Below are 27,771 nucleotides of genomic sequence, written 5' to 3' on the forward strand. Positions count from 1 at the left end.
TGCAATAGCTCTCGAGATCAGACTGTTCCACTCTGGCTGGCCTAGATGTGAGAGCCCCTGCTCAGGAAGCCTATAACCCCTCTCCTTTATCAGTGCAGGGAGACTCAGCAGCTGCCCCAGGCTTGGGCAAGGAAACGCTGTTGGTGCCACCAGTGCCCATCCATCCTGACCCTGCTCATGGCTGCGGAGCCTCGGCAGTGTGGTAAGAGGAGCAGGAACTGGTACTGGTGAGACAGGAAGGGCGAAACCCTTACCTTCCCCTCAGGATTCAGTGGCAGTAAGGCACCTGAGCTGCAGGAGGATTTCTCCATTCATTCCCCATGGGCTAAGGAAGGCAGGGAAAGTCTTTGAGGCAGGCCTCTTCCAGCCAGAATTCCAGCCCTGAAGAGGTGGAGGGCGTTGTATATCACTGGACCTCAGAGGTGCCTGCTGGTACATGGGGCTGAGCATGCTTAGAGTTGGCACAGCGCAGCAGGGCAGCATGGGGACTGCAGGCAAGCATCCTGCGTGTATCGAACAAGAGCCAGGGGGCTGCGGGCACAGACCTCGCCTTAGGCCACGGCCAGCAAAGGCCAGGTCCTGGCATGAGACCCATGAGATGGGCAGGGCCTTGACTTTAGGGAGGTGACAATCTGCAGAGCAAACCTCGAGGGGAGCCAGGTGGGAAGGTGGCTGTCCCAGGGCATGGGGCACCAGGGATGCCGGCTGTCCCGGGGCAAGGCAGGGGACACAGCCGCGTCAGGAGTTCGGGGGCAGCGCACGCGTGCCTCTGACCCCAGGGTGCGCTCCTGGCCTCGGGCAGGCTGTGGCAGCAAGGGCTGCGGGATGCAGCGACGGACGGCCCTGCCTATAGACCCCCGCGGAAGCTCCCGGGCGCTTCCCAGCCCCTCCCCTTCTTTGTCCCTTCCCGTGTCTCAGCACCGGTACCGGGCCGGGGCCGGTGGAGCCCCGCAAGGCCACCGCTGCTCCCCGCACAGCCGCCGGTACCAGCATGGGCCGAGGGGCGGGCGCGCCCCGGACCCTCCCGCCGTCCCCAGCCCTGCCCCTTCCCTTGTCCCTGTCGCTGCCGGGCCGGGGGCCGAGAAGCGCTGCTGGCCGCGGCCGCCCGTCCGTGCCGTGCCGTGCCGTGCCGCCGGGTGGTCAGCCCCGCGGAAGAAGGTCGCCTCGTTCCATAGAAAATAATTTATTGAAATCACAGCTATACATGGGCGGGCAGCGCGGCCCCGGCCCCGGCCCCGGCCCGGCGCGGCTGATGGCCGGGGCCAGCGGGGGCCAGGCGGCCCGCGCTCTCCGCGGCACGGACAGACGGACACGCTGCCGTATGTACAGAGTTTACACGGAATAAATAAGGGACATGTACAGAGGAGTGCGAGCGGGCTCCCTGGCCTCCCCCATGCCGCGCCGGCCTCCTCCGCTGCCGGCGGCCCGCCCGCCCCAGGGTCCGAGAGCCCCAACGGCGCTCAGGGCCGGGCGCCCTGTTCGATCTGCTGGTGCTGGCTGCGCACGGCGAAGCGGTTGACGTGCACCGGGATGGGCACCACGATCTTGGGGTTGCGGACGGGCTCGCCCGAGCGGTTGCTCACGTTGCCCGCCTTGATGCGTTTCCACTTGGCGCGGCGGTTCTGGAACCAGATCTTCACCTGCACCTCGCTGAGCTTCAGGGCGTGCGCGATCTGCGAGCGCTCTGTCAGGCTCAGGTACTTCTTGCAGTGGAACTCCTTCTCCAGCTCCAGCAGCTGCTCGCTGGTGAAGGCCGTGCGCCGCCGGCGGCTCTTCCCGGCCCCGGAGCCAGGCGGGGTCTGCTCGGCCGCGGGACCGCCCTTGCCTTTGCTCTTGGCTCCCAGCGAGGCGGCGGCCGCCCCGTCCAGGAAGGGCTCCTCCTCGCTGTCGCCCGCCGAGCTCTCCTCCTCCCGCTCGCTGCACGGCGTCGCCGCCGACTTCACCTCCAGCTTCTCCTCGTCCGAGCTGTACGCCTTTCCGTCTGCGGGGCACACAGCATCAGCGCCCGCCGGCTTGGCCCGCCTCCCGCCCCGACCGACGCTCCCCGACGCTCCCCCGCGCTCGCCCAGTCTCGCAGCCCCGGTCCCGCAGCCCCTCGCACGCCCGCAAGAGGAGCGACGGTCCCGGCCCCAGCCGCCCTCTGCCGCGCTGCTCCCAGCCTGCCCGGCGCTGGGGTATGAGCCACCACAGCCACTGCCCCATCCCTATTCCACAGCGCAGCCCCGCTTCCAGGGCTTGTCCAGACCTCCGCATCCTGAAAGAAAGTCTGTACCTTGTCCCTCAGTTCAGCTCTGTCCTATGGTACTGCATCAATGCTGTTAACCCAGGACAAAGTCAGCCAAGAAGAGCTGAAGGACCGTCCTGGAAACAGCAGCCAGAGCAGGCTCCAGCCTAGCAAACCTCCCTGCGGGGACTCTACAGGACATGGGTGTCCTACCACCAACACTCTCTCCCTAACCCCACAATATTCTACAGCAGAGCTGCACAGACAAGGGAACAAAGTGCTTAGGCAGCTGATGCTCAGGACTCACCTCCCCATCCAGTCTGTGCAGAGGGGAAGGATAGAGACTTCCAACATTACTCAACACACAGGACCTTAACCAAGGCCACTCAAGGAGGCAGTGCTTGGACCACTGCAGGTACTCCTGTTGAATTGCCTTCAGGGATACGGGTCAGGTATAGCAGTATGAATCTCCTTCTTGCAAGCTTCTTGTGTCCCAGATTGCTGCCTGAATGATTAAACAGCCATGGAGCAAGGGATATGGGTGGGAGGGTGGAAAGAGGCCTGGAAGCCAGTCACTTCCTCGGTAGAAGGGCTCAAACGCCCCACAGAAGATCATGCAAGAAGATGCTCCCAGGCATAGCTAGGGATCATGGAGTGGTAGAGGATCCACAGTTACACACAAGCAGATGAAGCTGTTTTATCATGCTGAGATTAGAAGAGACCAGCAAATGGTCCAACTCTGACCCAACAGCAGGAATGGCTGCTGGAATGAGGTGGTCCTGAAGCAATGCCACTCTCAATATAATCCTACATGCAGGAGGAGCAGCAGCTCTACAAGCTTCTAAGCAGTGTCCAGGTATGTGCACTTTGGCCACTGGGTCTCTGGACACCTCACCTCAGTAAGAAAGGCAGAACAGCCCTCAGATGCCTGAAGCTGCACAAGCAGCTACTGCAAGAAGCTGCTTGAGCCCAGGAGACATTCTTAGGAGTCTGGTTGCTGTGGAGCTCCCACATCCTTTGCTGGTTCTGCAGCAAGTCTGTGACTTCCTGAGAATGAGTGGGAGGCTTTGGAGATCTGGAATCATCTCTCTGCTCCTCCTGCTTCAGGGAGGGGGAAAGAAACACCTTAATTTCTATTCTGCTGCAGAAAAATAGAGAGCAACCTCTTTCTTCCTGAGGGTCAGGGGCCGGAGAAGAAATCTCCCACAGATGTAGGGAGTGTAGTAAAGACCCAGAAAATCAGTACCTGTGGGGGTGAGGATTAGCTGCAGGTGGTATGGAACACTTTGGCTGACAGTGCAGTCTCATGCAAGCGTTTTGACAAAGAAAAGGAGAACTTTCATTTCTGTGTACCACCTGTCCATTGGAACACGAGGCCTGACAAGAGAGCTCTTACGAGGATGTCAGTGTCTTCACCAGGAGCTATCGTAGGTGCCTTTCCCCACTGGTGAAGGCAGCATCCCAGCAGCCACACTATCAAACACTCCTACAAGGGACAACTGCCCCAAGAGAGACTGTGTCCCAAGAGACTGGAAGAAGGCTGAGCTACAGCTGCAACATGTCACTTGTGAAACAGGTACTTGCTCTGGATACATTCTTCTTAACCAGCCCCCACATTTTAGATGGTCTCTAGTAAACTAACACATCTCACATTTGTGTCTTATAAAAGGGCAGAGTCTGTAGTAAGGAACTCAGAACTATAGGATGATAGCATCTAAACCAGAGGTTTTTACGAAGAAAATTAATATATTGGTCTGTTAGTCATCTAGTATGTCCCTGCTGAGGAAGTAATGGAAGCAGGGGAACCCACCCATTTGGTGGGAGGGTTTACTGAGACTCTAAAGGCCTTTGAACAGGAAGTAAAGCTGCCATGAAGCGAAGCATTGTGACTTTAAAACAATCAGCAAGAAGGCAGGAGATGAAGAATGGGATTGACCCATTGCTTTGTTCTTCACAAAGTCCCAGTTCACTGATCTTAGGAAAAACATAGAGACCTGCTGGAGCAAGTCTAGAGGAGGCCACAAAAATGATGGAAGAGGACAGAATCAGACTAGATAGAATACAGACATATTTTACAGTGAGGGTGGTGAGACACTGGCATAGGTTGCCCAGAGAGGTGATAGATGCCCCATCCCTGGGAACACTCAAGGTTAGGATGGAGAGGGCTTGGAGCAACCTGGTCTAGTTGAAGATACCCCTGCTCATTCCAGGGTAGTTGAAGTAGATGAACATAAAGGTCCCTTCCAATTGAAACGATTCTATGATTCTGTGAGTCTGGCCATGGTAAGCATGGTGAGGAGAGTTGGGTGTCACAGGTGACAAAATTATTCAAGCAGGATCCGAGGGTCCTAGTTCAAGAATGTGTGTTGTGGCAGCCAGAAGAGCCCTGTGTTGGTAAGCACACATGAGCTGTTTGTCATGATCACAGGGAACAACATGAAACTTCATCCTGTCTCTGACTGAATGTGCTGTTACTACATCAACTCAAGAGAGGGTCTTCAAGCTGCTGCCTGGATCGTGGTGGAGACAGGTACAGCTAAGGAACAAACATGCTCTCAGGAGAGGCGTGGATAGCTGGGGGCGTTGAGTACCTTTATGGGAGTTGTATTCTTTGTTACTACAGCTGCAACAAACCAGCCTCAAAGCTTTGCTGCTTCTTACCCCCAGTTTCCCCACATGCTTCTCCCCTCTTAAGAAGTGTAACAACAGCTGGAAGCAAGTTTGAGACATAGTAGATTCAGAGAGAGGCCCTAAAATAGAGCATTGACTCTTCTGGCTGATCCAGCAAGCAACTGATCTTGTCTCCATAGACACCTGCGCGATGGAGATACTAATGGAGCCCAGGGACAGAAATAGTCACTTTAGGGTATAACTCGCTTGATGTCAGCAAAACAGACAAAGGGAGGCATTTCTTCTTCACATGGTTCTTCTACAGATAAGAGATCTGTGGAACACCTTGCCCCAGGATGTGGCTGATGCCACGTTTATCTCTCCTTTCTGGTGGACTCCAGGGGAGACTAGATAAGGTCACAGAAGAGGAATTGGCCAAAGGTTACTAAATGTACAGAAACAACACCTGGCTCAGAAAGCTCCTGAACTGCAGGTGGTTGGATGGTAGGCAATTTTATGTGTAATTTTAAAAAGTATTGCAAAGGTTGTGCTGTCTTGCTCTTCCCTGAACAACTGCTTTTGGACAGGGACGCAGGTAATGCAAACTGCGTTATAGTTTTTGGTGCCTCCATCTTTCTCTTCCTTAATTGTGAAGAGAGCCTACAGCAACCAGCCTCACTTTCATCAGAGATGATTGGTAAAACAAACCCTATTGTCCATCCCTAAGGGCCTCAGTTGATACAGTCAGGAGAAACATTAGGTAAAGGAGAAGGTGGACACACCTGGCCTGACAAGTCCTCTTGGACCTGGGCAGAGCAAGCCATAGAGGCAGGTACCTATAGGCACATGCTTGTGCAGAAGGACAAGCATCCTTCCTGGCTTCAAAGCAAGCAAGTGCTCATAAACAGCAGCAAACAAAAAGGAGTAGCAAGACATACTTCCTTCCATTACATGAGCCAGGCACAAAGGGCCAAGTATTAGAGGCATGATTTCTCGATACCAGAAATGGCTTGAACAGTTCATCCGAGTCCCTCGGGAAAAGAGAACATGTTTGGCTTAGCTATGGAGGAGAAACGGAGGGAAATCAAGCACAGTGCAGTTCAATTCCCCATAGATTGGGAAGATGCTGTCATACAGGCTGCATACAGGTTTTGCTCAGGGCAGTTCTGTCCCTGAGGACACTTTCACAACAGAAGTGAGATCACACTGGGCTTTTGACTCGGGATGGAGGCCTGGGAGCACCGGAGGTGCACCAAAGCCTGATAACCCACACAGGTAATGGGGAGGCAAAATGCCCTAGCTGTCCTGCTAAGGGAAAAGGTTCAAGAGGTGCCTGAGTGAGGGAAACAGTCTTCTGAGAGAACAAGAAGGCAGGGCAAGGAAAAGACCCGGGCTCGTCCAGGAGAGACTAAATGGAGATGGAGAACAAACAGCCAAGCACTGCAAGAAGCAGCAGAGACTTCTCGGCAGGCATCAATGCCAGGAAGCCTGTGAGACAAAGGTGGATCTCAGGGGGATGACCAGGGGAGACAGCTTTCAGGACAGGCCACATTAGAAAGAACCAGATGTTGGCTTGTCTCAGTCTCGTAGCAATAGGGACACCTCAAGCCCCTTGCTGCAGGAGCGGACGTGGAAGAGAGAAAGAGCTGGAGCTAGCTGAGAAATACAGAGCAACAAGTAATCGAGCCTGATGCCTGCCTCACAAAGGCGAGGACCCCGCGACCCTGCCACGGCAGTGGGAGCCGCTCCCGGCCAGCACCGAGGGAGGTCGGGGGACCAGAGCCGCCGCCTGCCCGCGCCGTCGGAAAAAGCCGATGCGGAGGCAGTGGGCACAGCAGCGCAGGGCGGTGGACCGAGAGGAAGGGGAGAGGGGCTCCGGGCGGCGCAGAGCGCGGGCGCCCGCAGCACGACGGCTCCCGGGTAGGGCGGTCTGCGGGATAGCGAGGGATCCCCCAGCCCCGCGGTCCGCTGCATCGTGCCGGGGACAAGGCGCAGCTCCGCACCGTAGCTCCAGCGAACGATGCCGGGACGGGCGGGAAGGGCTGCGCGCAGTCCTCGTTCGCGCAGGACCAGCTGCCAGGACCTCGGAGAGCTCCGGGCCGGCCCCAGCTGCGGGACACCGCACCGCTCCGCTGCGGTCCCGCCGCCTGATTCGTGCCCCGCCGTGGCAGCCGCCCCGACCGGCGGCTCTGGTGGCTCTCCCGCCCCCCGGGCCCGGGCAAAGCGAGCAGAGTTTGTCTCCCACCCACGAAAGTTGCGGGCGCTGCACAGCCGGCCCGGAACGGAGAGGAACCGACCCCGTCCTCCCGGCTCCGCCCGACGGGACACACCGGGAACTCAGCTACGGGCAGGTTCCGCCGCCACGGCCCGTCGCGGCCCCACCGAACACCGGTCCCCCGAGCCGCCAGCTCCATGGCTGTTGTCCTGACGAGCACGATGCCGCCCACCGGTAGCCTCCACTGGGGAGGTGAATAGAGCCCGGACAGCGGCCGGCCGGGCGGTATTGCCCGCCGCTGTGCCCTTCAGGGCTATGTAAGTGCGGGGCGAGGCGGGCCGGCTCTCGCCTCGGACGAGCTGCTCTCCACCGGGCAGGGCTGGCCCGCGCCGCTCTTACCTGCCAGGCCAGGGAAGGGGTCCGGGAAGTGCAGCGGCGGCTCGGGCGGTCCCTTGTCGCGCCCCGGGGGCAGCTCCTCCGCCTCTAGACCCTCGGCGCCCCTCCGGCAGCCGGCGTCGGGGTTGGCACGTGGTGGAGGCAGCTCCTGCGGCGGGTAGAAGCCGTCGGGGGGCTCGGAGAAGCTGGGCAGAGCCGTGGTGAGAGCCACCATGGAGGGCACGGCCTGACCCAGGCTGGCGCAGAAGGTGTTGGTGAGGCGGCCGGCAAAGGAGGCCAGCGGCGCCAGCGGCGGCAGCCCCGACTGCAGGGGCGCGTGGGACAGCGCCTGCGGCAGCACCAGCGGCCGGTACGGCATGAACATAGGGTACCCGGTATAGAGCAGGTGCCCGGACCGCGGCGGCGGCGTCCCGATGAGCGAGTCGATGGAGAAGGCGGTCCCCTGGCCGCTGGGTCTCTGCATGGCGAGCGGGCGCCGCCGGCTCAGCCGGCACCAACTTTCCGGCGAGCTCGGGCCGCCGCCAACTCGCCGCGCCGCCGCCGGGCCCCGCCGCTGCCGCGGCCCTGGCCCCGGCCCGCTCCCGCCGCCTCCCGTGGGCTCCGGCGCCCGGCGAGAGCTGCCGCCCGCCCGCCCGTTCGCTGGCTCGGCGCGGCGGAGTGGAGGCGCGCTCGGAGCCGCCCGCCCGCCCGCCCCGCCGCGGGGGGGCCGGGCCGGGCCGCGGAGGGGAGGGGAGGGAAGGGAAGGCGGGCGGGGGTGTCGCCCTCTGCTCTCATCCATCTTCCGCACATCACGGTCGAGTTCCTCCTTCAGCACCCGCTCCGGCGGGGCAAGACTCCCCGCTATCCCCGGCGCGGCCGGCCCCTGGGAAGGCACCTCCCCCTCCCGCCTCATCAGCTGTTATTAATGGTGATTGATGATTAGCAATTACGGGGCCAGCACAAGGGCGCTTTTGTGGGGACGGGACAGGGCCAAGCCACGCCACATCGCTCTGCGCATTTATCCTCCGGCCGTCCCCGGACCCAGGACAACATACGGGACGGGACAAGCCGGGCCCATTCTGCAGCAAGCCACACCGGCTCCCGCAGCCGGCCTGAGCCGGCGCTCCTGACAGCCGAGCCCGACAGGGAGCGGCCAGGAGACGAGGCGCAAGGCGGGTTCGAACGCTCTGACGGACCCCTCCTTGCCGGGCATTAGCCGGGCCCGGCAGCCGAGCGCTGCCCCGCCACTTCGGGGCTACCGCGCTGTGCCGGAATACCGCCCGTCTCCGGCCGGGGTTCCGGGAGGATGCGTCGGGCAGGGTCTGGCTTGTCTCTTTCCAGGCTCCGGACCCCGTTTCCCGGAGCCTCGGTGGCGGGTTCGGAGCGGGGTCTCCGTGAGACCGGCGGCCGAGGGCGCTGCGGGCCGAGGGAGGCTGTCGGATCGCCCAGAGACGCACTCGAGCCGGAGCGGGAAAGGGTGGCTGAAACTCGAGAGGTGCTTGAGGCTCTCCTGCCTCCCCTCCTTGCTGCTTCCTCGGTGCCGCGCATCACGGGGAGCTCCCGGTGCTCGGCTCCGCCGGGGCAGGACCGGGCAGGCGGTGCTAAGACCCGGCTGAGCGGGGCTGCAGCCCGGGGAGCTCCCCCTCAGGCGGCTCAGCCTGCCCGGACCCGTCCACCACCGGAGCGGCCCCAGACGGCCGGGGCCGGGGTTTGCGAACCTGCCCGCGCTGCGCTGCAGCTGCACAAAGCCCCATGGCTCTGCCCTCCCACCAGCGCCCTGCTCGAGTCACAGACGCGTACCCCGACTGGCTGCCGATGCACATCACTCCGTCTACAGAGCGAGTGAGACCAGCGCAAGCCGACTGCTCCTTGAACTGCGGCGAACGCTCCACAGCTCTGCCCTGCTTTGCTGCGTGTCCTGTGGTGCACGGCCTGGCTAAAATGCAGCACTTAACGTTACGCTCATGTCCACAATGAGATGCTTACTGGGCTTGTAACATGCTGAACATAGAGCAAACTAAAGCCCTGCCTCGGAAGAGAATCAGCATCCGGATTACCATGTAAAGCACTTGGAAGCTGAGAAATGCCGAAGCTGAAGTTGTGTCAAAACTCACTTCAGCTGCATTTGCAGTGGCACAGCTACACATCAGACCTTCAGCTCTCACCTAGGGGTAGTCCTCTTCTCAGAACCCCTGCCTGCACTCATCCTTTGGCAAGGGATGCAGTACTTGTGGTTGCTTAGCTATCCAGGTTCTCTGAACACGCAGATTTCAACACCACCACCTTCTACTCTTTCTCCAAGGAGCTCTGGGCACCACTTTGCTGCAGCCTTAATCGAGTGTTTTGTGGGGGACATGACAGTCCAGCTATGGGACTGGGCGCTGGAATCCTGTGTGGAGCATGTAAATGAGGCCAATGGGCCCACCAGGCTGACAGCGTGGTACTCAGCCTTCCCCCATCAAACAGGCACAGTCTGAATCCCCAGCTGTGATATCAGTACAAAGGGCCTGCACAGAACCTCCTCTTTCTTTTATGCCACTCTCTATGGCAAATCCTTGCAGTCTTGAGGAAATAACCCTCTGTGGCAAAAGCTGCCGTACCCTCAGCCAGAGAAACAGATGTGTGGAGAAGTCAATGTTAAAATAATCATCCAGTCACAGATAATGAATCATAAAACTCAGACCTGGCAAGAGGGATCCCTCTCACCACTCTGATGCAGACACCTCCCACTAACTGATGGCCCTTAGATCATAAGGAAGAGATGGGGGTGTTTACAGGGCGTAGACCATTTGGACCTTACTCTAGGATGAGGACAGAGTTTTTAGGCTGGGAAAGTAGCTGGCAGTGACTAGCAGTTGGATGAATCCCACCTTAGGAGTCAGTTGTGACATGATGAGGGACACACTCGAGGTCTGCAGGTCAACATCTGTGTTCTATCTGTCCTTGGCCCAGCTCTTCAGTCTCATCTGCCAAATGTCTCTCTGGGAAAGGAACCTTCAGGTTGGAGTCAACATCAGGCACACAGCTTGGGTTCATTCTATTGCTATGTTAGAAGTTCATTCCATTGCTGTGTTAGTTAGGTCATGGAGAAAACAAAGTGTAGCCACGTGTAAGTCACTAGATCTCAAGAGCTGTACTCAAAATGGTCCAAAGCAAGGCTATGCAAGCAACTTGCGAACTCCTGAGCAATTGTCATTTGATCACTTGTTCGGTGAGCCTTTTACATGTAACCTTCAACCCACACCTTGCACCCTGATACAAGTCAGCAAGATATCTGAGAGCAACAAGAAAGTGCAATCTTCAGTGACCTTGCTGGGGAAGCTGAGAAAGCTGGGGAATCAACTATGGCTCCCACAGGGAAAGATCACTGCCTGTGTCCAAAGCAGCAGGTCCTTCCTGAAGCCAGTAACACAAGCTTCCATACTGGCCTCTGCAAATCAATAGCTTGTACCCTGCAAGTACCTGTGTATATGTCCAAGATTAAGGTTCTGATTACTTGGACATGCACTTGCATTACCCGCAGCCCCTGTCTCTCTTCAAACATTGAATCTCAGTTAAATGCTGGGAGAAGCAAGAGCATGCTGCTCCGACAGGGAAGGGGGGCCAGGGAGCAAGAGCAGGTAGGGCAGTGTCTTCACTGACAAGGGCACAGTCCCACAAGACTCAAGCGAGGTGAGCGGAACAGATCTGGTGGTGGTAACCAGGGTTACCAATAGTCAGTGATCACCCAGCAAGTCTCCAAGTGGTGAGGCAGATCCAAGGCTAAGCCAGAAAGTCAAATCAGTGGGTTGGGACCATTGTCAGCATGAGGGAGGTATAAGATCAGGTGTGCTTCCAGCTTAGTTCAGGCAGAGACTGAGGGTCAGAGCCTGAGCTTAAAAGCAGCTCCTCAGCCAAAGAGGGGCATGCTCTTGCTGAGTTTCCCCAAGGAGAGACATCATCTAAGTTGGTCCTGACCCTGGAGAGCCAAACCCCCACAGAAGAGGAATGTACTCAGGTCCTGCTAACTTATTCTGCTCTGGTTTACTTTGTCTCATGAGACTGTACATTAAAGAAAGGTAGAAATTCATTTGCCAAATTGTATAGCAAAGATCCAGAGAGGAAAATGTTGAAGGAATGGGGGCGGGAGGAGGAGGGTTTTAGGCAGAATAAAGCAAATATTTACTGTAGTACGTACATTAAACAAGACACAGACGGAGAGCTCGACATCCACCATCCTTGCAGGATGAGCCAAACTGGAAGGGTGAGGGTCTAGGTTGTACCTGATAACTCTACTCCCCTTAGGCCTCCAGGGGCTTTCCCAATTTCTGTATCCTGTATCCAATCTTCCATAGTTTTTCACTGTAGTGGAAATGCAGTTTCCATGGCTTCCACTTGAGGCTCAGACCTCCACTGTTCAGTAAGCTCCCTGGGCGTTTCTCCTTCTCCACATGCCTTCTCTGCGGGAGCCACTCTGTGCCATTTTATCAGGCTCCATTCCCCACTTGCAGGTAGTTGGTATGTTCCCTTAACGTGCCTGAAGGTACATCATCCAACAAACAAGGTACGTGAGAAATATCAGTTGCATGTGCAATTTGTAAACCCCCTGGTCTCATTGCACTCTCAGCTGTTGACAAGGAGGGACTCTCAGGACCTTGCTGGATACATCATGAGAGGTAGAAAAGAGTCTCAGGAGGAGACCTGCTCTCTCCCTTCTGTTTTGGGGTTGCTGGGACATAGCTCAGTGTTTATCAGCCTCAACACTTGGTCCTGAGTCTCAGCAGGCAGGGCCCCAAGCACTGAATTCAAGTCCAATCTCTGCAAGCAGTGCCCTTAAGCAATTACAGACCAGTCTGTCCCATCTCCTCCATCACATCACTGCCTGAGCTGGCCCTCGTTCCTCAGCCGCCTTTGCTTCCCAGCCCTCTTCTTATCTATTTTCTGCATTAGAACTGCTGAAGCTTAATCCTCTTCCTCCTCTGATCCTAGCTGGAAATGTGAGCATGGAAAAGTCAATAGGAAAGACTGTGAAGTTTCCTACTCAACACTTGGCTCCTTGGACACAGCATCTATGCTGAAGACGTTACATGACCTGCCTGGTTAGAGTGGAGGATCTGGCATAACTTCAAACTGCTCAGCATAGGCAGAGGCTTCCTGGGAGAAAAGCATCAGCATCTAAAAATGTCCTTGCAAAACGGGATCCTCAGAGGCTGGTAATTTGGGAGAAGTTGATCCCATCCTACTAGGGAGAAGAAGAAACATCTGGGCCAGCTCTCCTTCCTGACCTGTAAGCTGCTCCTCCAAGGTGGGGAGTCTAGAGCATATTCCTGGCACACAGGCTGTTGGCTAAGTACAGGCCAATTAATTTTTGCTATAGTTGTAATGGGAAAAGTTCAGTCTGCGACAGGCACACAGCATGGCAAACCACAATGGCAACAGTTAAATAACTCACTGGCAAATGAAAGCAGGTCTTTCTAATGGAAACTGCTATGCAGCCTTAACTTTATGCCTCTACCTGCTCCACTTACAATCTGTACGCAGAATCTGGCACAACAGGACTAAATCTAGTCACGGCCTCTAGGCATTCCTGCAATATAGCTACTAAACATACTAAAAGCGAGGGTAATGTTGCAAAATTATCTACTCAAAGTTCAGAAAATCTACATAATGTGCTGGCTGTGATGTTGTCTTGACAGAAGCAAGGCTCATATCAGGCACGGACCTTACTATTGGACTATACAGGAATGGTGGACAAAGACTTCTGGAGGTCATTTTGTCCACCCCTGCCGCTCACTGAAGCGGGGCCATCCACAGCCAGTTGCTCAGGACCTTGTCCAGATGGCTTTTGAATACCTCCATGGAGCGAGATTCAGCAAACTCTCTGGGCAGCATGTGCTAGTGTTCAATCTCCCTCACAGTGAAAGTAAGTGTCCTGCTGTTCCGACAGGGCTTTCTGTGTTTCATTTAGTGCCCATTACCTCTGGTCCTGCCACTGGGCACCACTGAAAACAGTCTGGCTTCCCCTTCTCTGTGGCCTCCCTTTAGGTATTCATCTGCACTGAGATCCCCCTGAGTCTTCATCTCTCCAGGGTGAACAGTCCCAGCTCTCTCAGCTTTTTCTCACAGGACAGATGCTCATGCACTTTTCCCATGTTTAGATACAGTCATTTTGTCACCACTCAGTTTTCTCTTCTTCAGAATATACAGCTCCAGATCCCTGAGGTGCTTTTTGTTGGCCATTTCCTTGTCTTCTTCCCACTCCTGATGTCCTCTGCTCCCACCACAGCCTGCCCTCTATGCTATGAACACCACACCTCTGGAAGAGCAGACCAGAGTGGTACTTCTTTACAGACCAGACTCTGATCTGTCCATGCCACAACAGCTGTGCCTTTTCTGTGCGGCTGGTCATGGGCAATACATGGCATGTTTGTTCCTGCACATCTCAGCTTGCACCATCTCTGGCAGGTCAGGCCTTACTAAGGCTTTTCCAGCTGGGCTTTGCTGGTTCTAGGGGAAAACTTGGTATTTGTCCTGCTTGCCTTAGCAGCAGCTTGGTCTGTAACTCAACCAGCACAGCTGCAGATAAAATAAGCCTGTCTACACCTCCATGGAAGTCTTTAAGAACTCTAGAAAAGTGCAGGACAGACTTCCAGGTAACACCCTCTTTGTATCACTGCAGTATGACTGCTGGTAACTGACTTCAAGTAAGGTTTTCTGACTAGTTCTGCTCTCACTTAACAACAGTTCACTCTATATTGTCTTTTCTTAAGTTCGTTTTGAGAATCTAATGTGAAAGAGCATGAAATTAAGATACTTAAGACACAGAACATCTGGTCTTTCTGTTCATTTCCCACAGGCCCTTTGACCTGATAATGAAGGACATAGAATTGGTCTTACCAACTCTGCATGTATTCAGGCAGTTGCAAACTGTTCAGTTACTTGCTGTAGTATTTTTCAGGAATCAGACTGAGGCTCCACGCATAGGAGCAAATCTAAGAAGTCACAGGTTACTGTCGAACATGTGGTTGCATTTGGCCCAAGCCCAGGTGGCCCAGAAGCCCGAAGGACAGCCTTGCAGCCAGGAGCAATGAGGTAGATGGGACAGAGTGGATGTGAGCAGCATTGCTGACATCTGGTGATGAGCTGGAGGAACAGAGCAGGGCTGACAGGCCCCAGAGAGCATCTTTATACAACAGGGGTCTGCTCCCCCCCATTTCACCTGCAGAGCAGGTTACTCCAGGAGCATCTGCATCTGCTGCAGAGTGTCTAGGTGAAAACAGACATGCAGGAAGCATTTGGAGTCATGCTCCTAATGGTGAGATACCAGAAGCACTCTGCACCGGGAGAACTGCTCTAGTGCCAAACCAGTCCCTGGAGTCAGTCCAGCAGAGCTCTGCATGGGGCTACTCAAAGACTACTGTGAGTCAGAGACCCTTGGGGTCCCTCATCAGGTGGATTGTCCTCATGTGCTGGTGGACTGGTGAAAGGAGTTTGCCTTTGTGTGTCACATCCAGCCCTGAGGTCCTTTGGCAATGCACAAACGCTGCCCAGTCCTACAGGGTGAAATTGCTCAGTGCTTCTAAATGGCTGAAATCTCAGAGCTAAAGCTTGTGAGAGGAACTGAATAACAGAAAATATTTAAATAATATTATAAATTAGCATTGCTGTTTATTTCATAATGTCTTTTTCAGAAACCAGTGCAGGCACCAAATTCAGAGCCAGGAAGCTGACAGAGCCAGTACAAACCAGTCGTTACAAAATGAAGGGAACTAAGGGGAAGTCACAGATAATCAATGAAGTATCAGTGAAGTGAGCAGCACTGTCAAGGGAAACATGAAACCGTTTCATTACCCTGGGGCCAAACACAGTCCCAGCTGTGATAGAGGCCAGTGTTAGACCAGTGTGGAAGAGTGACAGGGCTGTGGATCATGGATCTGTAATTAAGCAGACTGACTTCCCTGGGACTTGGGCTGAACACCATGCAGGATAAATTCTGGTCTGGGCTAGGGCAGATCTTCCAGTGATTTTTAAAAAAGCCAGAGATAAGAAATCTACATCCACCATGCTAAGCTATTCTAAGATGCAATTAACTAGTAGATTAATTGCCCTTTCTATTAAAAATGTGTCTCATTTCTAATACGTGTTTTTGCAGTTTCAGTTTCCAGCCACTGGATCTAGTTTTACCTCCAAGTGCCACTCAGAACTGGCAGCGCTGAGCAAACCCTGCAGCTGGCCCCTCAGAAAGCTTGGGAAGGCACAGCTGAGTGCCAGCCATGGAGGTCAGCATGGCTGTGGAGCATGTGTTTAGCTCACATGCCCACGGTGCTTCATGGAAGAGTGCTGTCAATCCTTCCTGCCCTGTAAATCCAGGACTGAAGAACAGGTGCCTACAACTGCATGCAGAACTACAAAGATCAACCCTGGTGTGTCCAACCATGGATGCTCCAGCAGCAGAGAATCCAAAGAACTGCACTTGCTGGGCACCTGCCCCAGGTTTCTGTGAGTAAATGTACGTTCTGCAGAATGAAACCCAAGGACTCAATAGATATTTCTTTGAAACAACATTGGATAATGCTCATATTTTACTGTGGTAACAAAATATTCCATCAGTAATTAAGAAAGATGTTAAAGAAAAACTGTTTAAATAATAATTATTATAATCTGCAGGAGAATAACTTACAGCCAAGAGGATTTAACTGGCTAATGAGTTCACTGAACCATTGATTCTTTTTTTCTTTATAACAAATCGTGGCACACTGGGGAACTTAAGATAACTCAGGGAAAAAAAAAAAATCCAGTTCTTGTCAGTATCTGTATGTGTCCACACAGATATGGAGGAAACTACAGAGCAGTCAGTTCAACATACATCCCGAGCAGTTGCAGACAAGCAGCCAGGGGATGCTTTCAAAATCAATTGCTAATTGATTAGCATAACTGAGTTAAACTCAGAGCATCTGTTCTCAGCCTGCACTTAGCTTTAACTTTTCTGATTGTTTCAGTTCTGAAAAAGGGCTTAAGTGCCCGAAAGCTTTCCTGATGAGTTTTTTCTTTCTCTGGTTCTTTGTCCCCCCAGTCAAACCAATCAATCTGTAAAAGGTATTCCCCTTTTCCTACTAGCCTCACATTCCTTGAAAATGGCTCCTCAGTAGTATCCTTGCATTAATGAAATCTCACCCTTGTAAATTCAGTGGGAATACAGATGAAATCTGATCTATGAAGATGTGTGCCCCGGGATGGCTTGCCCTCTCAGCCACCTGCCTGACCTCAGCCTTCCCAATGATGCTGGGATCCCCTGCCTGCAAACCTGGTAGCTCTGAAAGGAACCATGGAAACTCACCTGCAGTCCCAGCACAGGAGCTTCACTAAAACAGATGCCCATTTGTGCTAAGACACCTTTGTCCAAGGAGGAACCAGCAGTGCCAGGAGCTGGCCTGCCCACATGTGTAGTGTCATTGTGTGCCCCAGTGTTTGCAGAAACTAAACATGGGAGATTCAGCTCTTCCAACCTGAGCTGCCCTCAGCATCCAATTGCAGAGCAGGCTTCAGAGCTAGCAAAAGTAATCAGCAGGACTTGAGGCATGGCTCTAAGTCTACCAACTGCAAGGAACAATTATAAAATAAAGCAAACCATTAAATTAAATCCTTCCCTGTCCTAAGGTGGTATTATCTTAATGGCTGAGTACCCATTACTAAACATAAGTTATTGTAGGCGCATGGACAGTGCTGGAAATAAGGAAGAATGGTAAACCAGCCCCACACGTACTGCTTCATAGACTGCCTTCCTACCAGATACCCATTGAGGCTAATGCAGTCCCAGACCATGCTGCCAGCAAAAGGGACAGACCCCCCTGTTTTTTGCTCCTCCTCCACTCACAGACACGTGAACAGAGAAACAACGTGCAGTGCTGTCTTCATGTACCTTCTGCCAACTAGTCGCAGTTCAGGCACATCTGGAGTCAGGAGCAGAAATAGAGTTATCTTACAGCAAATCTTTAAAGGATGGTTAGTGCTTTGATTTCTTTACAACTGCTTCTTTAAATGGTAGGAACAAACACCATCTTTTACCTTGTCTAGAGTGTGGTGCAGCCCAGGCAGCAGTGTGTGGACTTGCACTGTACTCCGGTACTATGGCTGCTCTGGGCCCAGGGGGCCACCAGCTCTGTCATGCTTCCTCCTCGCCCCACATCAAAGTCCCCAGTGCCGGCACAAACACTGCTGTCCTGCCCTGAGCTCAAAGCCAGGCAAACCCAGACATTGAACCTGCATAGGAAGTGTCTGTGTGGGAGACCTCAGCCCCACAGTCACCACACATTTCTCTATGTCTCCTGAGAAGCAGGTGGATGTGTGGGTCTGAGAGCGCACATGCCACTACGTGTGGCACATCACCTGGGTAAGCTCCGTCAGGACAGCCTTCAAAGCAAGGCAGAAATCATACTCTAGTAGGTATAGAGCAAGACAAGGGTTTATTCCAAACAACTTGACTAAAGACAGGATCTTAATCAATGCCCATGGCATAGAGCTGCATCATTCAGGTTAGGGTTTGCAGACTTGAGATAGGGAGACCAATATGCTATGATTAAAACTGTGATCAATGCAGTGTATTTGCTCCTTGTCCCTCAAAACACCCTAATCCCCATGTCTTCCTTTTCCTGCTGAGTCTGGAGTTTGTCCTGATCAGAACAGGTAAACAGAGTACTCCAAAACAGGCGCATGAGGCAGGACACAAGTCTGCCTGTTACAGGGACATAGCAACAGACTTGCCCTGGGGGGCTGACATGGCCTGGCAGGAGGTGTGCGAGTGGAAAGGGTTAGCAGGGAAGGCACAGTCGGCACCGCAGGGATGGAACATCTGCACAGAAAGGCAAAGTAGGACTGGAACCACAGTCCTCAGTAGAGAACATCCTCGAAGCTGAGCAGCAGGAAACGGTGCAAGGCACTTGGCAGGTGCAGCTGGGACAGAACTGGAAGCAAGCGGCCCTCCAGGAAGGTCCTGAGTGTGCAGCGAGCCAGATGCTGCAAGGAGCGAGGTCTTCGCTCCAGGGAGAAGAGTGACTGGTAGAAACGTGGGTATTTCTGCAGAAAGAGAAGAGAGGAAGACACACAGATAAAGCTAAAGATACCACCCTGGCAGCAGAGGTTGAACCAGACATCCCTCTACCTTAGTCACTATGGTAAGTAGCGTGGTCAGCAGGACTTAGAAAGTAATAATCCCCCTGTTCTCAGCACTGGTGAGGCCACACCTCAAATACTGTGTTCAGTTCTGGGCCCCTCCTCACAGGAGAGATACTGAGGTGCTGGAGCACGTCCAGAGAAGGGCAACAAAGCTGGTGAAGTATCTGGAGAATAAGGCTTATCAGGAGCTGCTGAGGGAACTGGGGTGGTTTAATCTGGAGAAGAGAAGGTTCAGTGGGGACCTTATTGCTCTCTACAACTACCTGAGAGGAGGATGGAGCAAGGAGGTGGCTGGTCTCTTCTCTAAGGTAACTAATGATAGGACAAGAGGTAATGGCCTCAGGCTACTCCTAAGGGAGTAGTTTAGACTGGATATTAGGAAACATTTCTTCACCAAAAGGGTGATGAGGTATTGGAACAGGATGCCCAGGGAAGTGGTAGAATCACTGTTCCTGGAAGTGTTCAGAAACCATGTAGGTGAGGCCCTTAGAGACATGGTTTAGTGATAGTCCTGGGGTAACGGTTGGACTTGATGATCTTGAAGGTCTTTTCCAACCTAATTGATTCTATGATTCTGTGGTGCTTCCTCCCTATCCCCCAACAGCATCACCCCTGTGTCCTGCAAATATCCACCCAGCCCCAGCCCTGCCCCAAACTTCTTGCAGCCCCAAGGCTCCTCTGGCCCCCTGTCACAGTAGCTCAATGGCAGGATGCACTCCCTCACCTGTACAACCTCTGCTGGAACTGCCTCCACCCAGTCCTCGGAGACACGCACATGGGCATAGCTGTTCATCAGGGCCTCAATGACACGCGGGCAGGTATGGCAGTACCGCAGCACCTGCGCCGGGGAGAGAGCAGATGAGCACTGCCTTTGGGCAAGGTCCTCAAGTTTTACCTTCACCTCCCAAAAGCTGCTCACAAATAGCCTTGGTAAATCTTGGGAGCTAATGTCCTTCCCTTGTGCTGCCCCAGGAGATCAAACCCACAACAACAGTGGGAAATGCCAGAGCACCACTTCTGTGACTGAGGGTAACTGAGCCAACACCCAACACGAGCAGCATGATTGCATTCAGCACAACTGGGTCCCTACAGCCTCTTCTTGGATGCAGGGGTTAACATACATGGCAGGGATGCAGAACTTTGTCTGCCTTACTGCTGCAAGTAGCTTGCAAGCAACCAACACTCTGCTTTACACCAGGCTCCTTCCCTCACAGTTTTCTAGTTAGAGCACAAGCCATTCTGGGGCAAGGACTGACACTGATCTTGTGGGCAGCAAGTCTAAGGCATACCATGCCTCTGTTGAGGGCTACACAGGGGTCTCGGGGATGTATTATGCCTGTTTAGCATGGAGCTACAGAGACACCCAGTATCTGTGCTGTGCTGTTCTAGGAAGTAATGTGCTCATGTTAGCTGTGACACAGAGCCCCAGGAAGACATCACACGCCTTGTGTAACCCGTCTCTGGTGTGTACTGTGTCTGTGTAAACACAAGCAGCATGCTGGTGCTCTGTATCTTACACCACCCATGTGGCCTCTGGAGCACACCCCACCCCATGCATAGCTCTACAGAGGCACACCTCCCCCAGCTCTTGGCTCCCACTCCCCATGGCCCAGGCCAGCAGTAGCTGTCAGAGTCTATTCTGGCTCTACGAGTGATCCTCATTATCTGGCGTTAATAGGAGATTAATTAGTGTTAATTGTTGATTTTCCTGTATTTTCCCAAAGGGGAGAGCAATCTGCTGATCTCCGGGCTGGGTAATTATTGCACTGCTCAGGAATTAAGACAGAAAATTAACCCTCTGTTTACTGGTGTTTTGCAGAGGCAGCATGAGCTGGAGGGTATGGCCCAAAGAAGAAACATGCCCAAGAGACTGAACATTTTCCTGGGCAAGTGATTAAGGAAACTAGTAAGTACTGTCCACACAACTTAGCCGATGGAAGTGGGAGAAGTCCTACAGGAGAGCATACCCCAAGAGAAAACATCAGGAAACCCCTTACCATTAACGTCAATTTCCCCTCCCACAGCCTGTGGGAAGAGACAAGCAAGCAGGCTGGCACAGAACAAGCCCTTCTGCGACAGAAACACCCTTGCTATCACTGGAGCGCTAATGTTCACATCCTCCCTTTCCCACCATGCTCCTGCACGGCTGTGAGCCCCTCACCTTGAGAAGAGCACCAGGCCAGATGCGGATGGCACCATAGTTGAGCAGGGCTTGCACCACAAGCTCGGGGTGGTGGTCTAGCTTGTAGGCAGCTGCTTGCAGGATATTGTGCAGTGCCGTGTTGCCACTGTAGTTCATGATGTTGACGTTTGCACCCCGGGCCAGCAGTAACTCTGCTATTTGAGCATTTGCATTCTTGCAGGCCAGGTGAAGTGGGTGCTGATGGTCCCTATCTGCAGCATTGATGCTGGCACCACTCTCCACCAGCAGCTGGCAGACCTGGTAGTAGCGGTCCATGTCCTGGGGCTGATGGGGCTGAGCACAGGCAGCATTCAGTGGCGTCTGCCCCTCCTCATTCCTTGCCTCCAGGTCTGCCCCATGGCGCAGAAGCAGCTGGACATGGTCTGTTAGGCCATGCCGTGCTGCTATATGCAGTGCTGTGTCGTCTTCCTCCTCTGTCCGACTCTTCACACTGGCTCCGTGCTGCAGCAGCTGCTGCACACACCTATGTGGGCCAAGATGAATCAGTGACAGGCTCTCCTGTCCAGCTATACTACCTCCCCTCACCCCCATGTTTGTACCATCCTAAGGCTTTTACTTTTCCCAGAAGTCCAAAAATCCCTGCTCCTCATGCCCTGGAGCAGTTCTAAGCCAGATGACTGGTGAGTGGAGATACCATCACCCTAATTCTGGTTAAATCTCCACAGATGTGTAATACGGTGTTGTTACACCCAGAGTCTGCTCCTACACACCCGTCTCAGCCTGCATGCACAGTGCGTGCCCTGAGCTTCAATGTGAACCATCAGGCCTGTACTGCTGGTGGGTAGCAAAACAGCAGCACCAAACTCAGCTGCATCAGCTGAGGACTACAGCTTGCAGTGATCTGTTGGACTTCAGAGGTGATGCTGGTCCTGGAATAGGCAGTAAGGCCATCCCATTCAGCAGCTGTTGCTGTAACCACCACCCCATATGCAGGGATAAGCAGGGTACCCTTCTACAAAGGATAAGGCTTGAGGTGGGGAGATCCACTGTGCTCCCTCAGCAGAACTCACTCGATGGAGTCCGGGCTCTTGCAGAGATGCAGGGGCTTGTAGCCATCCTCGGAGACAGCCTCAGGGTCAGCACCAAAGCTGAGCAGCAGGCGCACGCAGTCTGTGCTGGCCGCTGCACAAGCCTCATGCAGGGCAGTCTTACCCCCTGGTGCGAAGTTGACGGCAGCACCCCTGATCAGCAGGAGCCGCAGGCAGTCTGTGTATCCCCGGCTGGCTGTGATGTGCAGCGGTGTGGTGAGCTCCTGCTCATAGCTCAGAGACCACAGTCCTGCAGGGAAAGAGAGGTCAGGGGGCTGCGTCCAGCCACAGTGCACAAAAGCACTGGGTCCAGACCTGCCCTTTCCCCCAGGGTACCTCATATACATCCACCAAACCCCCCCTGCCCCCGAGAGACTCGGGTTTCCCCTTAAGGGACTGCCTCTTTGTGCCAGTCTCTTCTCTGCAAGGTCCCTGCCTTTTGACTAGCCTGCCAAAGGCAAAGATCTGGGCATAGTGCTTTACACTGCACAGCCATGCTGATGGGGAGCTCAAAGGAGCAGCTGTGCAGAGGCTGTTCCCAGGAAGTATGCTTCTCACCTGCGATTCAGTCATGCGGGACAGGGGTTGTGTTGACAGGAGTAAAGCAGATGAAGTGCCTGGGGCACAGGCAGGGCTGGAAGCAGCAAGGTGGCTGGGAAGAGCACCAGGTGTGAAGCACCACAAACACAAGGAACCAGACAGTAAAACAAGCAGGCTGACACACACACAGGAGATTTTGACAAGCTGTGAGCATGGTGCAGACAAGAAAGCTTCAGCAGGGATGGACATCTAGGGCTTAGGAGAGAGCAAAGGGCTGAAACACGCAAACTCAGCAAAGATGCTGGAACCATCGCTGAGCTGGTGCAGTCTGCTGGTAAACAGCCTGCAGCTGTTACAGAAAAAGGTCTCCTTAAATCATGTTTCTTGCTGCCCAACCAGGCTAGGGTGGAGAACCAAGTCCCGGACTTCATATGTTCGGCACTACATTGCTCTCACCTCTTTCTCGCAGAAGCAGCATGCAATCAACTGTGTTTCTCAGGGCCAGGTTCAAACTGAGCTATCTCGAGGACCTAATGCAGGGCTGTGATAACTCCTTGGCCAGCACAGCCCGCAGAGAGACCAGCAGCACAGGCTGCGCACAGACAGAATAGGCACACAGAACCTGGTTACAGGGCTGGTCACAGAAGGAGCACCACCTGAAGCTTCAATCTCCTCTGCCAAGTGGCGGAACCCAAGCAGCTTCCAAGCACTTGCACAACCCCTGCTAGAAGAGCCAGGAATCCTGGATCACACGCCTGAACACATGAACACTCTCCCATAAGCAGCACAGGGGAGCCCAACTACATCCTAGTGCTCTCGCTCCTACCCTCATTCCTCCATAATCCAATGAGCACCCATAGCACACGATCCCGGCAACAGGAATGCCCTGCAGCATAAGCAGAAGGCTCTGAGCCCCTGTTGAGGTGGGGCATGCTGCCTGCCCGCTGCCCCCTGCATACTCAGCCAGCGGATGTTGAAGCGGTAGTTCTTCCACTCTTCCAGGTCACTGGTGTCAAACACTGCACTGGGACTCAGGTTGTTCTGAGAGTTGCTGAGGATCTCGGCCACAACCTCCTGATCTCCAGTCAGCAGGGCCTGCCAGTAGGTCTGGGCAGGGCCATCCACCTTCTGTATACAAATGGGCTCCTGGCTCTTGTCTCCTCTGCCTCTGATGCTGCTCATGGTGCAGTACCCAGACCCTCCCAGACACCAGGGCAGGACGTGCTGCTGCTGCCTCCCCGGCCAGGCTCTGAGCCTGTGGGTGCAGCCCCACCAGTGCGCTGTGCCCCAGCTGATGGGCTGCCTGCCTGCCTGCCTGCCCTGGGGCACTATGCAAGGAGGTCAGACATGCCACAGCACTGTTTGGCCCAGGGTGGGTACAGCTCAGGTCTCAGCTCTTCTATTCTGGGAAACCTTGTGACAGAATGTTTGGGCCAAGAGGCTGAGAAGGACAATCCTCTCAGGCAGCAGTATCCCTACAGTAACTGGTTGTGAAGGGAAAACTCTTAGGCAGGGCAGGATAGAAGGGTAGCATGACGGGTAGGAACAGAGACACGACATCACTAAGAAAAGGGAGGAAAGTAGTCTCATGTCCAGCTAGCCTTCTGTCACCCAGCTGCTGCCATAAACCAGCAGCACAGCTCTGTCCAGCCCTTGGCTCCTTGCACATCTCCAGCACTGAACACACACTGGTTTGCTAATTCCACCTTAGCCCTTGGCACTAGACAGGTTTTTAAACAAGTTAAAGGAAAGTTCATTTTAAACAAAGCTTAAAGGACTTTGGAGACAAAGGCAGAAACATGTACAAGGTTGGGAAACAGTGAAGAGAAGTAAAAACACAGAAGGTAATTGTCCTTTAGACCCCTTCCTACTTTTCCTTGAAATTCAGCTTTACAGAGAGCTCCTGCATTATTTTAGTACTCCTTTTCCCATCCTTTGACAGTCTCCTCACTCGGGGTTCTTCACTGCTGTCCTTCACCTGAAATGGCATTTTCTCCTGTCCCCACCGAGTTATATAAACCCACCCTGCCCCTACTTTGGTTATAGAATGGCACACTTTGCTCAGAGTTTGTCAGCATTGTGTGTGTGTTTTGTTCAGACCATATGTTTTAAAGAACACACCAAACTGCATGGAAGGCTAGTAGTGTTTAGTTTAATTCTGCGGTGTGGAACTATTCACATCATACAGCTAAAAACAAGTGACCCCAATAGACCACCAAGCAACAATTACCTGGGGGACCAGAGAAGAGTGTGAGATAGGGAACTTTACCCTTCTCAGTAATGAAAATAAATGACCAAGTTCTGTACTGACAGTCTCCAGCATGCTCTGTCTGTGCTGACTTCACCATCTTGTCTAGCTAAAATGTAGTGCATGAAAGAATAAGGAGGGAAACAGCAGGCAGACTTTCTCAACTGATGCTATGAACACTGTTTCCCCAAAGATATAAGCTGGTATCCCACAAAGAGTGTAAGGTTCCCGATCACATACACATCACCAGGGAAGCAAAAGGCTGTGTGAGTTAGTGTCAGTAACACCATACAATGTACACTTCCTCTGGGCTTCTTAAAATATCAGTAGGGATAACTTGGGAAACACTAGGTCACTAGTGTCTACTTTAAGGTCACTGGCTGGCTAAGTTTTAAAGAGCTGTCACTATAGGCCAGTGAGATACAGAACCAGAGCATGAAGGTTTGCTTTGGTTGTTGTTCCATATCCTTATCTGATAAATTTGGCAGTACATTTTTGGTCTGTTTAGCTTGATGAATAATTTTGGTTGATTTTTTACATCTTGAAACCTTGGTGGTGAGAACAATTTCTGTCTAAAGTTGGTTTACATCCACTGCTCTGATAGCCATGGGACACCAATATTTACAAGCAGACCGACTTGCTGTTCAAGCGTCTGCCAGCCCAGTATCAGACAGGAGTTAAAATGTGCAGTTAGTATTTTATTGACAAGTGGTTTCAGTTACACAAAGGGCAATACCTTTTGTGGTTTTATTCCTAAGAAGACTGTAACAATTCAAAACCTGGGTTGTACAAATCTTGTAAGTCAGTAAATAATCTTCACCACTCACAAGCAGCAGCACTTGCATCTGCAAACTTGCGCTGTTTGTCTCTTGGCAGCATGGATCCCCACACAGAACACTTGGTCATGGTCAAGCTTTATCAATGTGCTCCATAGCTTTGTGCCAGGACACTTAAAAAGACCACACACCTCTGGGAAAGTGGCCTTTATCAACAGGTCTTCCATTCTGGCACAGAGGGGCTTTTGTCACCAACCTTCTATGGAAAAGAACGGTGCATTTATGGCCCCCCTACACCTGACAGTCTCTGTCTTAAATTCTGGATGCCTGCCTGCACCACACTGCTAACAGACAGCAGCAAGGACAACTGCACTTCCAGACTACTAATCCCTCTACTACCACTTCTCTGCTGTTCTCAAAGCATGTCACAGCTTCCAGTTTCTAATGAGCTGGAGTAACAAACCCAACTTAAGATATATGGCAAGAAAAGCATCCTTATGCTACCTGATGCCTTCTCACCCAAGCACTGCCCCCATCTCCCTCATATTTCACATCTGTCCCAGCAATCTCTAACAGGACAGCCCTGATGCTGTTCCTCTCCAGCAGTACTTCCAAGGGCCCTATCCTCACCAGCAGTTTGGCCACCTTCAACAAGACTGCTACCATTTGTTCAAAAGCACTGGAATCCTCCTTCCTCAACCAAAAAGCCATTCTTCCTCAGTCCCATTTCCACCACCCTGCTTCCACCACTGGGGATTCCTCTCAACACTTTTCTCAGGCATCAGCACCCTTTCTCTGGTCCCCATCCTGGGCACTTCCCATCCTCCCTTGTCCCAGCCCTGCACACCCACCAAATTTCTTGCTAGTCCAGCGTAGCTCACCACCCTTGGTCTCAATGATGAGGTTGATGGCTGCATCCTTGGTGAAGTACTTCTGCACCATCTCCAAGTCCCCAGTGAAAAGCGCATTCTGAACCAGCAGATCCCGGCACTCCAGTGGCTTCAAACGGCTGTTCTGGCATCCCTGGCTAGCTGGACTCGGGCTGTGCTTACTGTGGTAGTACTGGGGCATTACACGTCGTGAGTATTTCCACTCATCCAGCTGCCCCCCATCCATTTGCAGCAAGCGTGTGGTAGAGCTGAAGGGAAAGGTGCAGTCCATCACAGGGGGTAAACAGGGCAAGTCTGAACTGTACAATAAACAAGCTGCTGCAGGCAGCAGCCTCTTATCCAAGGCTGTGTCCTTTGCAGGTTACTCCTGGGTTCCAGCTTCCCAGTGTCTGGCTGGATTCAGGAATGGGCTGACTCACCTATTATAAATAGTCCTGGTTGGCAGCTCTTGCTCACCACCTCCTTCCAAGAGATTATTTTCAGCTGCTGGATGCAATCAGCAGGACACATTAGGTACAGGAGAAGGGTAGCAGGCAGCCCTGAAACACTCTCTATGTGCTTGTTTGTTTGCTCTGCAGAGTCTCTGCTCTGCACTATTCTCCCACTTGGAATGAAACAGAGCAAGGCCACAGTCCAAGCACAACTATGGAAACCTCTCCAGCCTCACTCACATGTGGTAAGCTTCGCTATGCTCATCCCACCATAGGTATATCCATACACACAGCCCCAGTGGCCTTTCTCTTTAGCACACAAAGTCCTCCCAAAGCCTCTCCCCACTCAGTGGTTTGTGCTCTTCTGCACAAACAGTGACTAAAACTGACAAAGAGCTGTTCTGTCCCAAGACAAGAGCTCATCAGAACTATTCATTAACTTTAGTTTCCCCTTTCTCATCTCTCCCTTTTACCTCCTTCACTTCTGCCATCTCTTACGCTGCCCAGAGCCACCTTTTACCCAGGGCTTTCTTCATTTACCAGTTCTGCAGAGAGAGCAAGTTTGCAGGGGGTAAAAAAAGGCTTCAAAGGTGGATCACAGCCCAGAAGATAGAAATGGGTTTAGGGCAGGAGAAACAACTGGCCACTTGTCCAAAGCACAAAGGAAATGGGACAATCAGGCTGAAACCAAAGGGAGAGGAACAGGAAAAAGCAGAGGAGACAGGATGAATTACCTACAGACCCCACCAGGCTCCCTTCCCTATAGATGGGATCCACCTTGCTCAGCAGTTGTAGGAGCTCACATACCTTGTTACTAACAAAGTAATCCATGTAAACTACAAGCCTAAAGATGTATATGGCCAGCCCTATCAAGTCAAGAGACTACCCAGTAAACCATGATTTAATGCAGATATTAGCTAGTCATATACACTAACCTGGATGTATTAAATGCTGCCACTTCCAGAAGGTCCTAATGACACATAGTAAGCTACTGGAGCCCGTACTTGCGCTTTGTTTTCAAGTCTTGAACTATTAGCTCCTCATTTTCTACCTTAAGCATTAATAAACCCTGGTTTTGCT

At 53.1% G+C, this 27,771-nt stretch overlaps 2 protein-coding genes across 3 annotated transcripts; both read right to left on the bottom strand.

Moving 5' to 3' along the window:
• Positions 1 to 1,337: 1,337 nt before the first annotated feature.
• GBX1 (gastrulation brain homeobox 1) lies at positions 1,338 to 8,223 on the bottom strand. The gene is made up of 2 exons (XM_061346227.1): positions 7,449 to 8,223; positions 1,338 to 1,981 (listed from the first exon to the last, which is right to left on the bottom strand). Exons 1-2 carry the CDS (start codon positions 8,221 to 8,223, stop codon positions 1,461 to 1,463), a joined length of 1,296 nt encoding a protein of 431 aa, XP_061202211.1. The 3' UTR covers positions 1,338 to 1,460.
• A 9,834-nt stretch (positions 8,224 to 18,057) lies between these two features.
• ASB10 (ankyrin repeat and SOCS box containing 10) lies at positions 18,058 to 26,683 on the bottom strand. 2 transcript variants are annotated; one of them, XM_061346278.1, is made up of 5 exons: positions 23,306 to 24,115; positions 21,789 to 22,056; positions 20,737 to 21,241; positions 19,300 to 19,413; positions 18,058 to 18,476 (listed from the first exon to the last, which is right to left on the bottom strand). In XM_061346278.1, exons 1-5 carry the CDS (start codon positions 23,526 to 23,528, stop codon positions 18,291 to 18,293), a joined length of 1,296 nt encoding a protein of 431 aa, XP_061202262.1. In that variant the 5' UTR covers positions 23,529 to 24,115; the 3' UTR covers positions 18,058 to 18,290. The 2 variants fall into 2 exon arrangements, with proteins under 2 accessions (XP_061202262.1, XP_061202261.1); XM_061346277.1 differs by lacking the exon at positions 23,306 to 24,115 and adding an exon at positions 26,222 to 26,683 and having other exon boundaries at positions 18,059 to 18,476.
• Positions 26,684 to 27,771: the final 1,088 nt, after the last annotated feature.

This window comes from Neopsephotus bourkii, unplaced genomic scaffold, assembly GCF_033783945.1.
Source record: "Neopsephotus bourkii isolate Nb327-2 ecotype Australia unplaced genomic scaffold, CSIRO-AGI_Nbou_v1 NB_272, whole genome shotgun sequence".
Taxonomy (NCBI): Eukaryota; Metazoa; Chordata; class Aves; order Psittaciformes; family Psittacidae; genus Neopsephotus; species Neopsephotus bourkii.

What these genes read in the sequence shown, in the direction of transcription:
- ASB10 (XM_061346277.1), bottom strand. Translation starts at nt 26,531, where the DNA reads ATGGACTGCACCTTTCCCTTCAGCTCTACCACACGCTTGCTGCAAATG. An exon ending in AAGAGCCCGGACTCCATCGA is followed by an intron (nt 21,242 to 21,788) that starts GTGAGTTCTGCT and finishes TGGCCCACATAG; the next exon opens with GTGTGTGCAGCAGCTGCTGC. An exon ending in TTCCAGCAGAGGTTGTACAG is followed by an intron (nt 18,477 to 19,299) that starts GTGAGGGAGTGC and finishes CTCTTTCTGCAG; the next exon opens with AAATACCCACGTTTCTACCA.
- GBX1 (XM_061346227.1), bottom strand. Translation starts at nt 8,223, where the DNA reads ATGGATGAGAGCAGAGGGCGACACCCCCGCCCGCCTTCCCTTCCCTCC. An exon ending in CCCCTTCCCTGGCCTGGCAG is followed by an intron (nt 1,982 to 7,448) that starts GTAAGAGCGGCG and finishes TGTGCCCCGCAG; the next exon opens with ACGGAAAGGCGTACAGCTCG.